At 36.1% G+C, this 15,961-nt stretch overlaps 2 protein-coding genes across 5 annotated transcripts in view; one reads left to right on the plus strand and one right to left on the minus strand.

Moving 5' to 3' along the window:
• Positions 1-133: 133 nt before the first annotated feature.
• On the minus strand, positions 134-14,501 carry LOC136244918 (uncharacterized). Of its 3 annotated transcripts, none has more exons than XM_066036446.1 (11): positions 14,365-14,501; positions 11,319-11,615; positions 10,900-11,247; positions 10,340-10,648; positions 8,888-9,214; positions 7,340-7,486; positions 6,765-6,854; positions 3,910-3,993; positions 1,695-1,955; positions 666-1,175; positions 134-373 (listed from the first exon to the last, which is right to left on the minus strand). In XM_066036446.1, the coding sequence occupies exons 1-11, from the start codon at positions 14,414-14,416 to the stop codon at positions 336-338; spliced, it is 2,463 nt and encodes an 820-aa protein (XP_065892518.1). In that variant the 5' UTR covers positions 14,417-14,501; the 3' UTR covers positions 134-335. The 3 variants fall into 3 exon arrangements, with proteins under 3 accessions (XP_065892518.1, XP_065892519.1, XP_065892520.1); XM_066036447.1 differs by having other exon boundaries at positions 11,319-11,482; positions 14,365-14,484; XM_066036448.1 differs by lacking the exon at positions 11,319-11,615 and having other exon boundaries at positions 14,365-14,490.
• Positions 14,502-14,526: 25 nt separating this feature from the next.
• Positions 14,527-15,961, plus strand: part of LOC136244919 (uncharacterized) — a 16,933-nt gene continuing 15,498 nt past the window's right edge. For both annotated transcript variants that reach the window (XM_066036449.1, XM_066036450.1), the window contains exon 1: positions 14,527-14,782. In XM_066036449.1, the coding sequence (XP_065892521.1) occupies positions 14,707-14,782 (76 nt within the window). In that variant the 5' untranslated portion in view covers positions 14,527-14,706. The remainder of the gene's footprint in view (positions 14,783-15,961) is intronic.

A 15,961-nucleotide genomic window follows, 5' to 3' on the forward strand; every position in this document is an offset into this window, starting at 1 on the left:
TGCATTCCTGAGTATCACATACTCATGATGTCTACACCTTTGGATCTATTGTGGACTTAAGCCACTTCTGAATGAGTGCTCTGCTGCAGGCAACTTAGTCTGAACAGCATAGGACTTCTCTCATGCATGAAAACTGTTAGATTGTAGCAGTGCAATACTCAAACTTTAATACACACACACAAACAAACCCATCAGTTAGCCATATCATTAAATTTGTTCATAGAGCATCAAATATAGAAGTCAGTGAGCCAGAAGAGTTCAACAACATTACCACCTTGGTCCCAGACATACTTTAAGGTACAATTTAATACCAAGTATTACTCCTGGGACTAAGTTCACTGCTTCCTCAATGCATGCTGCTGTCTAGTTGTCACTGTATAGAAGTATGTAAGGTATAATGTGAAGAGAGTTTATGTGCATACTAATACAGTATATTGTTTGAAGTATTCATATACCTGTATCAGTAATATAAGTGATCCAAATACAAGAATTAAGTGGGGTCCCTAAGACGGACCTTGGGGGACTACTCAATCAGCATTAATACAATTGTACCTGGATGCTGGTATTTATATATACAACATTTTACAAAATATAAAAATAGCTACTATAAACCATCACACTTATAATGACAGTCACTGTGGAATATCTAATGTGCATTCACACACCTGTGGAAATATAGTTGATGAGCTCAATCAATGGTTGAAGGCTCTCTAGAGCATCATTCAATACACTAATAATCATCTCGGCTTCAGAGCTGTCATTGCTACATGCCTGATACCTCCTATAAAATTCAGTCATATAATAACTTATATTTATTTCATACACTTTCCGCTGGAATCTATTGGATGGTACAGGCTTGTTTAAACAAATAGGAATGAAGTGGGTGCTACTATTAAACTGGGCTAGATCAAAACTGTATTGACCATGTCTCATTTGCAACTCTATTTTACTTGCGTGAAAATCACTATCCAGAAAATTGGAAATGTCGACCAAAACAAAACCCTCATTTTCAATACACTCGGCAATGTGTTCTTGTATCCATGTTTGATGATTTCCTATATCCACCTCATAGAAGTCGCTTGTAGCATTGATACCACGGTGACGCAACAGGTTTGTGAATGGTAGTAGGACATGTCTAAAGGACTGCTCTCCAGTAAGTGAGTACAGCAACAGAACTAGAAAATTTAATATAATTATTATGGCATACTCAATAATATGACTATGCACAACATTATCATTGGCTTACATATCTTTATTTTATAGTTATTTGTTTATAATATGCCTCACAGTAAATCACGAAATTACAAATTCAAGAGCTGACTGTTTCATTAAGGTGTATTAGTGACTGATATATTAGAGTATATGATACTGTGTCATCTCTGATTTTATTTTTGCAGAATGGCGGAGTAAATGTAATTACATAATCTTTGGTACAAAGAAATATGTTATTTTCCTCCGTTGGGTGTAAACAATATACAATTTACTTGTTAACTTTACCTGTTGTACTGGCATAATGTTTGATTCATTTGTTAGGTTGACTCTACTGATACACTGATAAGACATTTTGTAATATAGTTGTGAGTCACTTTGACAAAAGACAAAAGGTTATACCACCTGTACATGTGCGGCAATATATATGTTTGATCCCTAAGTTAGCCCCAAGGTACAACACAACCCAAGTAGTAAACAATAACCTTTTGGAGCAATGTGTTCCTGAAGGTGCTCGTCCATTTCTACCATATAGCAATAAAAGGCTTCAATCTTGGTAGGATCATTTAAAATGGCATCAATAACATCAAGGTAGCATTGTCTTGGATCTTCTTCTAGTGCAAATTGATTTAGCTGATCGGTGTTTAGCAGTCCTTTGTTACGAAATCCTTCTGCCATGGCTAACTTATCCTTCTCAGCCAACAACTTAGCAATTTTGTGTTTGCTTTTCTGCAGCCATTGGTTTACTGTGTTAAACAAATAGACCATAATATTAATGGATATTGAAATGAATCATGATCAATAAAGTGGACAATTTTAATACAAATATTATGCAGTTTCTCATTAGCTAGTTGATTGATGTCATGTTCTTGATATATACCAAGCCTGCTATATTGCATATATTGTGTTACCTAGTTACATAATGTTTGGTTGCAAGGGAAAAATCAAAGTCACAATTAACTATGCACCATTATTACACTCATACATTAATGAATAAAATTCGACTTCTAGGATTACTGCAAGAGATCGAAATACTCTAATAGAACAGTCTGGGAAATTTTTCAAAAGTATGATGGATTATTTTTTGAGCACTGCTCAAGAACATAATTCCCAACTTGATGAGCATAATGGCCTCATGTCTACGTTAGAATACAGGATGATGCAACTTCTCACAGGTCCTAGTAGGATAGCACCAAATAAAAACTACACACTTGAGCATTGGCTCATTGATAGTGAGTGCACTGATTTAATTTATTTCAAGTATATTTATGTGTTGTACGTGCCTGAATTGTCTATACTAAATGTATGGGATATATTAAAGCCTCACAACTCATCTTGCCCATATCAAAAGTATTCAAAATGCTTTTTTGATCAACAGTTCCAGCGTTTAAAGTACTACTGAATGTTTGAGCAGCTGGCTCATGTAACAAGAGTTATTAACAAGAAATGAGGGCTCAGGTGAACATGAACAGACTGTACAGCACAGGCAAAAAATGTGGATGCAAGTCATATAACTGTTCTGTTACAATTAAAGTGAAGCATCGCAGCTTTATCTTTTATCAGTGATGGATCTAGGGAGGGAGGTGGGCTATAACAAAATCCATGCAAGATTGAGGTTAGGCTTGAGCCAGAAAATAGCCTGTTATGCTTCAGTAGTCAAAATCCAGCCCATTATGCTCAAAACTATGATTTTTTAAGAGTTGGCTGTTTTTATTAGGTATAACCTTTCCTGACTGCTGTATTAGAGTATATCGATCTTTCGATCTTATTTCTGTGAAGTGTAAATAATCAGCCAAGAAACAATAAAATAACAACATTTATGAAATGCAGTAATAGTAATAATGTGTATTGCGTTCATGCTTTGCTGCATTTTTGGTGCACACATTGAGTATTTCAATTTAAAATCTTGAAAATCATCCTATTATGTTGGCATAATGCTTGATGCTTTGCTAGCCTATTATGCTTGAAATATTACCGGCATAACTGGCACAAACCTAAATGAGATACTCTAATAGAGCAGTCAGTCAAATACTCTAGTCACTGTATTCAACACTTAATATCCTCATAGTTGGGTATAAAAAATTTCATCCCATGGTATAGTTAGCTGTAGCCTGCTAGTATTTTGGTGAATTAAATGCACGTGGTTCTTTGTGTGTCATTCTCTCTCTGTCTCTCTCTTTGTCTCTGTCTGTCTGTCTCTCTCTGTTTTCTCTCTCTCTCTCTCTCTCCCTCTCTCTGTGTGTCTGTCTGTCTGTCTCTCTTTATATATTATAAGCTCCTAACTGAACTATTCATGACTGTCGCTGATCCCTACAGCTCTTGACACTTAGAAAGACTATTTAGATATTTGTGCATAAGTCCTGAAATATAAAGTACCTTTAGCTTTTCTGTAGGGCCCAGACTCCCTACTCCATATACCTCCTACCCTAGTGCACCCCTCCCTGTCAAACTCTGGATCTGCCCCTGTATATGGCATATCATTCGTAGTACTAAAATTCTAACTCCATGAATTTTGCTCTGAAGTTGATTGCTGCATTGGTTACCTCATTGTTCAGTATGTACACAGTACAGTCTATAAGAGCAACTGTCAATGAGATTTGCATTGAAACTGCATTTATGGCTACCGTTATCATACACTTCGTTTACATGTCTTGGCCTAGATTTTACATGCTAGCCTGTTGATAGATATAATAAACATACTTGGAGAAGACTCATTTAGTGAATGTGTTAACGATGAGCTGATTTTGACTGGATCTAGTGATGTCAATGATGAAGGTGGGCTAGCTGCAAAGATAAATAACAGTCAATGACATGCTATCATGTTTGATAGAAGGGATTACCACAACAGGCTCAGCTTTATACAAAATTTGCATTTTAAAGTATATATTTGCTTCCCTGTGAAACCCTCAAAACAAGACCACATGCAACATGAGAGATCATCAACAATTCTGAAGAATATGATTTAAAATGCAACAGGAATTTTGAAATATTACTAATGTTGAAGAGTTCTGTGTATTTTATTAGTTTAGCAAGCTAATTAACGCATACATGGTGTAGTCAAGACAGCGGAGATTATGAATTTAGGTGGACATGGTTTATAGTACATCAGATCTCAACTTCATATAAGTCCCTGGCTTCTGCATGTATTTTTTCTTGTGATCTATACTATTGAGCAGGGGCAGTCTTTACAACCATATCCAAGATGTAGATACAGTAGTTATTTTGCCATGAGAACCTTTGCCTTACAAGTAATACAAATTTCCTTGGTTAAACGCCAAACCTTCAATAGTAGCCACACTTAAGTGCCACAATCAAATTTGAGAAATTAGGGGTTGACATTTCTTTAAGCATCGAGTGGTGGACGATTTTGAATAGCCACCACATCAACTAAGGTAATAAATGCTGTGGCGTTTAACCAAGTAAATACAGTAATTTGACCAGCTGATCATAACAGATCTTTCCATTCCTTTTCATCTTATAATAACACCTGTAGATTACTTCTTCTACTAGCTACCAAGCTACAGTAGAAGTACATTTTTATTTTTAAGAGGGGTGCTTTTAAGTAAATTACATACATCACATAGAAGACAATGGTATGTATATAAGTCCATGGTGTGTATGTGGTACAAGTCACCAAAAAGCACATGGCCCAAGCAACATCTAACAATAATCTTGCAGCATTAGCCACTATTGAGGTACGAGTCCTCTGAAAGCAACAATCATGCAGTCAATCATTCAAAATGTATAAAACTTTAAAAAAAATAATAAAAAAAAGTGCTGGAATTTTTAACTAGAGTAGGAACCATAGCGCATCGATAAAAAAGTACTGAAACAAGCTGGAGTAGTGCATGATATTATATCACTAAAAGTGTTATATCCCTACTGTGCATTTCCATTATGGTATCTTGAGCACAGTAGAGATATAACACTTCTTATTGTTTTACTGTGATTTAATATCATGCACTACTCCAACTTGTTTCAGTACCTTTTATTGATGTGTTATAGTCCCTACTCTAGTTGAAAATTCCAAATTTTTTTGTGTACTTGTTTGTTAACTTTTTGTAAATAATTATTATGACTGGTGAACCCACGCATACCACATCTGAGATAGCACCACCCGTCCCAGCTATATCAATTATCGTCTGCAGAAAAGTGAAGTATCCATTATGCTTCATTGTCAGCTATGTTCAACCTGTTATGCAGCATTACGAATCAAGAACTGTTCAAAAAGCACCTCTGCAATCAAAGTAGCTCTATGAAAAATATGGATAATTTCCATTATGAAGGGAAGCCATTGTGTGCTACCACCAAATAAACACATTTTCACTGTTAGCAAAGATGAATGGGACACAAAGGAGTACACTGGTAAGTCCACAAAGAATGCATTGTACGTACTGCAGTATGCCAAAAGGCACCTCTCGAGCTGAAGCAATGTCGAACAGCAGGGGCGGATCCAGACTTACGGAAAAGGGGGGGTCAAAAATGAACTGAGGCACTACATTATCTCTGGTTTGATAGGTGAGACCAAAAAAAAAGGTCACAGCCAGCTGAAAATAGCTGCCCACCTCACCAACCACGCATTTATAGCTGATAAAGTACATAAAAATCCTTAAATAGCTCACTACACACTGTTCTAATACTGTGACTGCTTTAATAGAGTGACTGCTCTATTAGAGTATCTCGATCTTGGTATACTGAAAATTTTTGACCCCCCCCTGTACCCACCCCTGTCGAACAGTGAAAAAATCAAGCCCGTAGCCTTAGCCGTTATAGAGTTACGCTTTTCTGAAGGCATCACTCAATCAGTTACTCAGTCAGTTACAGTCAGTCAGTCGCTAGAAAATTCTGTTTAATATGTATATATATTTTTAAATTTCATAGCAACTTATTGAAAGCATTTCAGGTCAATCTGAAGGCTTGTTTGGGCTTAGTTTTACTTAACCAATACTGCTCCATCGTCGTCAGGGAAAAGTAAGGCTGATTTTTAGGTAGTTTTTTACGGGCCACACCCACACCTTTGTGGTCCCTACTATAGAGAACTGTTGTACTGTATGATACTGTATGATATTGTGGAAATTGTTGAAAGCATTTCAGGATGCATTGAAGGCAAATTGGGCTTGATCTCACCAAAATGCCAAGTCAAGTAGGAAGTGATTTTGATTGGTATTTTTGGTAGGAATATGCGAGTATTCTCTATTGGTACTGTATACTGTACAATAGATTCAGTAAAGCAATACAACAACAGTGGTATGCAACATTGTGATTTTAGACACTGGCTACAAGATATTGGTCAACATGGGTACTTACCTATTCATAAGAACAACTTATTTTGTGGGCCAATACATATTCACTTACACACTTCACACTTTTGTGACTTCTAAATAGACAATGTATGGTGGAGTTTTGGTGAGTTATATATCTTAATGTCCGACATTTAAATGAATTATTTTTCGTGGGTCATGAATATACTATATATCATGATATCAATAGCAAGCCAATATAATATATTGTACACCACTGAAACATAATAGACTTCTGCTACAAAACATTACCACCTGTGATTATGGACGATGCTAAAGATGTTTCCATTGTAGTAAAAGTTGTTGCAGACGTCATACTCCTTGGCAACAAATGTGTTCGCTCATCTGTTGAAGTATTAATCAACATCTACCACATTATCACTATATAATACATAATACATGTTCTTGTGCATTAATATTCCTTTATATAGTTAATCAAAATGCAGTACTTCAATCTAAGACCACCTCATCATGGTGGCCACTAGTGCAACAACACTGGTCAAATGATGTATTGCAGTACATTAATTTTACTTATGGTTAAGATATATTTATACAGTTACCTGGACCAGATTCTCGGTTTAACCATGCAAACTACAGAAATGACAGCTCTACTAGTGACTGTTCTATTAGGGTAGTCATATGCTACAAAAACTATATGATGTATTTACCAATGTTGTTTATGGTTATTTACACACAGTTTTGATTTTCAGACTTATGAATCACCCCTGGTCCCAAGGGGTATAGATAACTGAGGATCCACTATATACTCTTTACATTATGATCATTGATATTAAACAGAGCATGGTTATTACAATGATGTTGCTACATACTGGGGTATGGTTTCTGAGGCTTTCTTCTTCTTCTTATCACAAATCCTATTAGCAGCACTGCAAACAGGATTACAGCAGTGACAACTGCACCAAGACTGCTGATCAACATCATTTCTGTGCCTGAGAGTGTGTGAGGTGATCTGGTACCTAGATATTAAAAAGCAATTAACTCATGACAGCGACCATATTATATTGCTTTACAAAATTTAAAATGGAAAAAATATCTAACGTAGCTATTAAACTGCATCAGTACGTATCTATAGGGTCTAGGGTTCACACTTTGAGATGCCTGTACATATATAGAATTCACTTTGATATCTGGAGTCTTTTATGGTTAGCACCTTTAAAAGGTAAACTATTTCAGAGTCAGATACACTGTTAGAATCATGAGTAGAACCTGGACTCCACTTTCAAGTGGTTTCTGCTGCATCATTCTTGCACCTCCTCTTCAGCTGTTTTATACCGTATAGTAAAAAACTTTGGCGGTAAAAAACAATCGCCAAGTTTTATCCACCAATTATTTTTAGCAATCACATCAGCAAATTAGCCATGTTGAAGGATGGGTATCGAAGTATTGTGACAGGTATCATGGACATTTCATTCCCTTTGATTGTCGCGAGGTTCGTTGTATCACAAGAACGTTAAAAATTTTTTTAAAGAGTTCAGGAAAATCCAAACATTGCTCTCAACATTACAATAACCAGCGAATGGTGCTTACACTTGTATGGTATAGCTGCACTCGGGTATAGCTAGTCTACCGCTTGAATGTAACATCGTTACACATAAGTACAAGTGATTAAAAGACTTGCTAAGTAAGGGGTGTGGCAGCTGTTTCCATCATGAGTCCTCATTCTCCAATGTGAGGGATAAAGACTGGTGATCAAAATGACCACCACGCCCATTAATTGGCGAGTTGCTTAATCACTCTTGTAGTGATGATTCAAGCGGTACAGTATGTGGTAGCTAATAAATTTCAGGTGAAGTCCCATTCGCCAAAGTTTTTTTGGTCAATTTTACAATAGTGGGTTTTCGCCAAACTTTTTACTGCCAGAGTTTTTTGCTATACAGTACTCTAGTTTTCACTGTCTACTTAGCAAGTTGTATCTATTATGACTTAGCAAGGTGCTAAGGTTGCATACATGTATAAGATGATAAAATAGAGTGACTTATTTTGAACAGAATTAACTTTTGGATCTAATCAGGTAAAGCAAGTGCTCTTTTTCTATCATGCACTTGTCGCTATAAATTACATGTTTACATTTATGCTTCATTAAGTTCCAGTAAAATATGGAGGCCTTTGTTGCACTGATGCACCTACTCTAACACTGAAAGAAAACCAGAACTAGATTTAGGAAAGCTGTATTATTCTAATTCAGTATAAAATGCTATTGATGTGCTTGCTTTGTTGTCAGTTTATCACCTGAAACTATTCCTACTTATAAACATGAGTTGAATTCTAGATTAGGAGTATAATGTGTAGTAATGGACATGACATATACAGTGGCACAGTATGTGTCATAAACAAAAAATATATATGTATAACTATACCTGAAACATTCAGGAGAATAGATCCAGTTGACATTGCAACTGTGTGCACAATTAAATAGTTATACTTCAAATGGCTAGTGTAATTGCCTGAATCACTGCTAGTGATATCCTTGATTTTAAGTTCATGAACAAGTATAGTATTATCATCCAAACAGTGTATATACTGAGAGAAACGTCCATCCTGAAAGTTGTAATGTCCATTCTGCTGCCATGTTAACTCAATTAAATGACTATGATTACAACTGGCTGTATAGGACCATTGTAGCAGTGCTGTGTTGGATGTTGTCTCTGTGTATGTACCAATCAAATGTGGAACTTTGTATACCTCTATTGGAAAGTAAAATGATGTCAATTAACGCACACACATGTTGTACTTTTACATGAGCATGCACACACATAAACACCCACACACTACACAAATATACACACTGTATAGTTGCATCACATTTGTCGACATCAGATTTAGGAAGACCAATTTAAATTAGCTTTGAGCAAGCCACTGTAGTGAGAATACAAATGAAAATTTCAGCCGAGATGACTTTCATGATTGGAAATTGAGAGACAAAAATTAAGGACCATGTACTGACTCCTTAACAGTTACAATGCAATAAAGTCAATTAGAAATCTTTGCTACAGTATAAGGCCACACACCCATTTTTACCACTGTTTCCTATAAAGCTAGGTACTTAATTGCAAAGCACATTACATACGGAAATACTTAGTGTGACATTAAGCAGCTGCAGATTAATATATGTGCATATGATTGCAGCACCAGAATGTATGATCACAGTTTTGGTTGTGTTCCTGAAAAATGTGATTGTGGGTCAGCTAGCTGAAATTAACATTTTGGATAGCTATATATATTTAAATGAAGAGGCCTAAGGATATACCTTTAAATTTCAAGTAAGTGTTTTAGCAAGTATTTTAAGCACTGCTGTTGTATTTAAAGACTATTTGCAGTCTTTACTAATCACCTGGAGGGCTATCTCATGTTTACTAAAGTGAGTGTAGTGTTTAATTAAAATTATACTGAGAAATTCTTCTGCACAAACTACAACTAGTACTATCTCCCATCTGATAATTATACTTCCCGACCTGTAAACAGCAAGGATAACAATATGGATGCTCTTTCAACTGAATAATGTTTGTGGCAAAACAAATTAGAGTTACAATCACATGAATTCGTAGTAAAGTGTGATCATGTGATCATGTGATCATGTGATCATGGTACAGATATGCTCCACCATTAAAGAATAAGCAGGTATAGAGCTGCATTAGGTAGGTCACTTTTTACAAGAACAACACATTTATAAATTTTATGATGGCCACTATAGACACATGACTTCATTACACAATGACAAGTTTCATTGTAAAGTGTACATAATGCTCTATATATGCATATGAGCTTCAACTGCATATGGAATTGTGTACTAGTCAAAACTACTTACGTACTTAAATGAATTGTTGTGTTCAATCCCAAAGGGTCATGAGCTCCTCTACTTGAGTAGATGGTAAAATAACCTCCGTACTGTACCTTGATTAATTTAAAATTATATACTTCATCACAGTATAGTTTGAAGTGATTACTGGTGTGATGGATGGTAGTATTATACAATCGCTTTGTGTGGTTCACCATCCAAATGTTGTGAATATTAACTCCATTATATTTGAAGTGCATAGTAACATTTTGACCTGCAACGGCATACATGTGCAGTGGTGGCTTCTCAACAAACTGCAATGGAATGGAGTCATCACAAGAACCTAAAAGGTAAAATGTACCATTTCTCATAACACATACTGTTCTTGGCCTAAAAGGAAATTATATCAACTACCCAATCATGCATTCATATTTAACAAACATTTCTAAATTTGCTAATGACATTTCTACAAATACAGTCATGTGTATATTTCTGATAGTCTCTGAACAGTTTTACCACATTTCATCAACATTGTTGCTACAAAGTAATTCCTATTTAACTACAACATACATGTAACACACATAATATAACTACCTTTTAGAATGACATCTAAGGTCTGCATTCCGCATTCATTTTCTGCTTGCACTGAATACGTACCATCGTCATATTGGTGAGAATATTGTGTGATTGTTTCTAATCTAACATAGAAATGAAAAAGATTAGCTGTATTGTAAATCATTTCACCAATTCCAGTGCTGGTAGCTGCATAATATGTGATGAACCACCTTGATGTGATATCAGATTCTTTGAGAGACAGCAGTAAAGGTTTAGTAAGATAGCCATTGGTGTCCACTTTGAAATAAACAATGGCATGACTTCCTTCAGTAACAGTGATGCTTCCAGTGTCAGTATGATTAAGCAAACTTAACACAGGAGCTGAACCTATGGGTAAGAGCGGTTAGTAATAATTACATAAATACATAGATTGTCACTTATACAGGGTCATGTTATACCTTTGATCAAGCTGACATAACCCTTTGATCCCCTGTCACAACCAAGAGATAAAGGAAGTATGTCACATGTGTAGTTTTCTTGCATTGCATTAAAATTGACAGTTAAATCCAGGCCATCTTTAATATACTCTTCTCTAGACTCTGTCTGCCTGTACCATCGCTCACTGTAATAGTCACATCCGTGAACGCAACATTTTAATATCACTGGTAAACTACAAATTGGAACAGATATGGGAAATGGACCATCCTCACAAGTGGTATTCACAGCAATTGACAAAGTCGGATTATCACCAGAGGCTGTACATATAGATAAAACAAAATTGCCACATACACTAACAATTGTAAGGTAATTTACACGCTAAGGGATATAGTAGGGTTTTTATACTTTAGATGACGATTCCCTTATAATTGTTGAGCACCTTTTGTTGTGATGATCCCTGCTTGCTATTTTCTGTAACAACTGCATCAAGGAAGTAGAAATATGAGGCTGTATACATGAAGCCAATGACGTTACCTTGAAACAACATTTTCATGATCTTCACACAGCTGTAGACATGTCTGATGTGATTAAAAACAAACCTGACATGTTTAAGGTATGTCATAAGTTTAGTGTGACATCTGTTAGCTTGATAGTGTAGAAGTTTGTGCTAGTGTTATCTCATCTTAGACTTTTGTGCCCATATAGTTGATTTTGCAAAATTCAGTCTCATACAGAATTTTATTTAGAGGCACTTTTTGTACTGCATGTTTTTCGTTTGTGATGCTGCATAACAGCAGGTTGAACATAGTCAGCTACATAGCTGAAAACGAAGCAGAATGCTCATATTGCTTTTTAGTAATTGATAGTCGGGTGCACATTTAATGCGCCTGGTGCCATTCTTTCCTTTGATACACACCATCATCATTATTAGAGCTTTAACAGTGACCATTGCTGAAGGTTTGATAGCAACTTGTGCTGCAGGGTATGTGATTTATCACAGAAATAGAGGTGTCCCCCACATATTCCAGAATGACACTCCTGCACGGTATAACAGCTTGTTACACCTGTACAGGGGTGTCATTCTTGAACATGCAGGGAAACACCCTTGCTTTAACAGTATATTTGGCCCATGCATTATATATAATATAGCCACAAAATTACATAGTTACCTCGATGAATATCAAAATAACCTTTAAAAATAATTTGCACACATGTTCTAATTGTAAAATAATATTTAAAGTTTTCCCTTACACTTGTACAGCTGCATGATATCATGTAACTATGATAAAAAATAACCCTAAGGTGCACAGTGGGTAACCACCAAGCCACATGAATGTTGACACTTAAACAAACAATGATAGTAATTTTACTGGAGTTTGTACAGACAAACCAGTTAGGACCTAACAAGAACAAAAGAAACCTCACTAGTACATATTTGGTCTTGATGGCTTTTTCCAAGAAATTGGAAGGGACTTTGTTAATAGGTTACTAAAAATAACCATGGACTAAAGTTGTTTAACTAGCAGCCAAAACAAACAATACAATTGTACATTTTGTATGTTTAGAAGGCAAAATTTCCTGACAATAGACATAAGAAGCAAATAAACTAGCTAAAGGATCATTCAGAAAGACTCTCACTAACTTTTCTATAAATGGCTATCAGAAATTTTATAGCATGGCTATATACAAGGTTTTAACAATAAAAGTGGAAGTATAGTTTCACTATATCATACTTCATCACTATGGTAATAAGGTATAAACAGACAAGTGACATGCATGATACCACCTATAATTATACATAGGTATAGTGGATAGATTTTTGTGAAAATGTGTAAAAAGTAATTTGTGCATTTCTATGTTGAAATTCCAGAGACAAGACATTTGCTGCCACTAAAACTTGTCACAATAAAAAAATGACACACATAATGGATAGCCTCTGAAATTTTGCTGCCGCGCAGTATATAACAATGAAATGAGCAAAAATGTGATCACTCAATGGCATATTCTGGTATAGCACTAAATAAATGATACTTCTAGATCTATACAGCTAGATTAACTAACTTTTTTCATGTCAGACCAATCAAGGTAAATAATCACAAGTATACAAAAGGTCATCATTTGTGTCAATTAAATCAATATATAACTATATACTAAATTAACAACAGCAAAGATAAGTAAACATTTAACCCAGTAAGTGTGGTATTGGCATGAGAACTATAGTTCTATCATTAATGTCAACACCTGCACTCCTCTTAACAGCGTACGATCCCCTGAGACCTAGATATAGCTATAGGACCACAGCAAATTCCAGTCTAGCTCAAATCCACCCTAGTTTTACACACACATATATAGAGCTTATTGGGTAGAGTATACAAAAGAGCAATGCACAAAAACTATATAGTTGCACATATGCCAGTCTGTAAATGCTATAACCAAGAGTTATTAACTCTATAGCTATAACCCATTTGAGATTAAGGTGAAACCAATTTACACAAGAGTCAAAAACTCTTGAAACTAAGACTATGTACAGATTACAGAAAACATCTCAGTGGTGACTTGATTCTTTAGCAGCTTGCAGTCTACATAGGCATGGTGCACCAAAGGAGCCACAACATGCGGGATCCTGGCAGAATTTTCTCTGCAACTTAATTAAGCACTGAACTTCTCACCAGCAAAGTGATTAAAAGGCAAAAATTGCTTGTACAATTATAAGATAGCTAAAACTCTATATAGCTTTGCTGGTGCTGGTGAGAAGTCAATGTTTAGGTTGAAAAGATTTTTCTGCATGTGTTCATAGATTATATGTAAGGAATATATAATCTATGATATGTTCCACACAATTTTAGTTACAAGATTCTCACTCACAGGTCCCTCAGTGGGATAGCAATGCATTTACCTAGAAATTAGATATTGAAATCCTGCAAACCTCTGATTATAGCTACAGTAGTAATAGCTAGCTAACAGTTAAATTCGCGGTTAAGAGCACACCTAATTTTTGTCGGGAAAAATATAGCTAGCCTAAGCTAACCGAATTATAATAACGCACCGTTTACAACTACCACTTACACGAAGTAATCAGATCTACGGCGAAGAGCAGCAAGGCGAAGACAACGACCATCGCTTCGTTCCAGCGCAGTCAACTTTCCTGGGATTGTATACATAAGGTGTCCCAGGACTAAATTATTAATTAGCTATGTTCTAATTAATAATTGTTCTATACATCACGTGGTTAGCGGCTGTATGTATATCAGTCAGTGACATACGTATACGCTGTAACTGGCAAGTAGCTTGAGGTGAGGAGTGCGGAACTGAAGGCTACTAGACAAGACCATGAACTTGAACATCGTGGTATCATTGGTATGATAGTAATCACCACTCCCCCCGAGTAGCTACTCAGTGAGTGGCTCCATGGAGAATAAATTTGTAGCCGTCCTATTGCAGTTCATTTTTATGACTTTCTGCATTATTGGATGCTCAATATCATGTGAGTATTTTAGGGTAGCTAGCTTTTACCTTGATGTTGTGTTCGTGCTCTGGCACATACACCACGTCCAGTCGCATCATTGATAGCTAACTACTATCGTATGGTGTGCATTCCGGCCTCAAGGTAGCTATTCCAGGCTGGCTATAACTAACAATTAACGTATAGCTAGGGCAACTCTTGCTATGTAACAATCTGTTGGTAAGAAAAGTAAAGAGCGTAGCATGTACTGGCAGCTACCAACACATTTTCGGTTTGGAATGGTAGCTATATCAGTAGCTAGTTTAGTCTCCCTTCCTCAAGCGCTAGCTTATCGATTTCCGATGCGCTCGCTTGAGGAAGGGTCTGGGGGACGAGACTATAGCAATCAATATCGACTAATGAACTTGGGCCGGCTTCACGAAGAAGTATCATGATAGCTTACTAGCTTTGCCCTCAGTGATCATCACCATGCCTTCTCGGGTCTCAGTCTAAAATGACTGACATGCCGGCAGATGTAGCAATAACTACTACCATAGCACACAGGCACTGGAATTTATATTTAGACCAACATTTACTGTTTCCTGTCCTCTATTTAACATCAAGCAGGGGAGGGTGGGAGGTTATTATTTAACCAAAATTCATCATTCTCTTAAAATGTGTAAAACTGAACATAAAGTAGCTACAAAACTGTTAAAGTGCAAGTTCCATGGTTTACTTGTCTTTGGTAGCAGGCTTTTTGATTGGATTAACCCCTGATTCTTTACAGTCAATCAGTTGGAATTAGCTGGCGACCAAAAGTTACTATCTGAGCGCTAACGCACATCAACAAGCAGAGACGTGGCAGTGAAAATATTAGATGATAAATTGATAATTTGAGTGCATTCTAAAATATGAAATACATGATAATTACTGATGCGGTAGCAAGTAATTGATGCGGGTAGTGGACAGGAAACAAGGTATTGATAAATGTTGGCCTTACCACGACTCATGCAAGGAAAAAACACTGCTACTGTACTTATAGCAAGAGTTTGAACTCTTGCTTATAGCTAATATACATATTGCTAATAAAAAAGGAGAAATGATGGGAGATTATATGGTGATGATGCACTATAGCAAGCAGTCAGTCCTTTTATGTTGGAGGAGGCAAAAGGGTTTTTCTGTAATTTAAAAGGAGGTTAGTCATGTGTCATCAAACATCTT

This window comes from Dysidea avara, chromosome 14, assembly GCF_963678975.1.
Source record: "Dysidea avara chromosome 14, odDysAvar1.4, whole genome shotgun sequence".
Lineage (NCBI taxonomy): Eukaryota > Metazoa > Porifera > Demospongiae > Dictyoceratida > Dysideidae > Dysidea > Dysidea avara.

Coding starts and splice junctions, on each gene's coding strand:
- LOC136244918 (XM_066036446.1), bottom strand. CDS start 14,416: ATGGTCGTTGTCTTCGCCTTGCTGCTCTTCGCCGTAGATCTGATTACT. Junction 9,215..10,339: donor GAACACAACAATTCATTTAA/GTACGTAAGTAG, acceptor ACTTTCCAATAG/AGGTATACAAAGTTCCACAT. Junction 374..665: donor CATCAACTATATTTCCACAG/GTGTGTGAATGC, acceptor ACTTCTATACAG/TGACAACTAGACAGCAGCAT.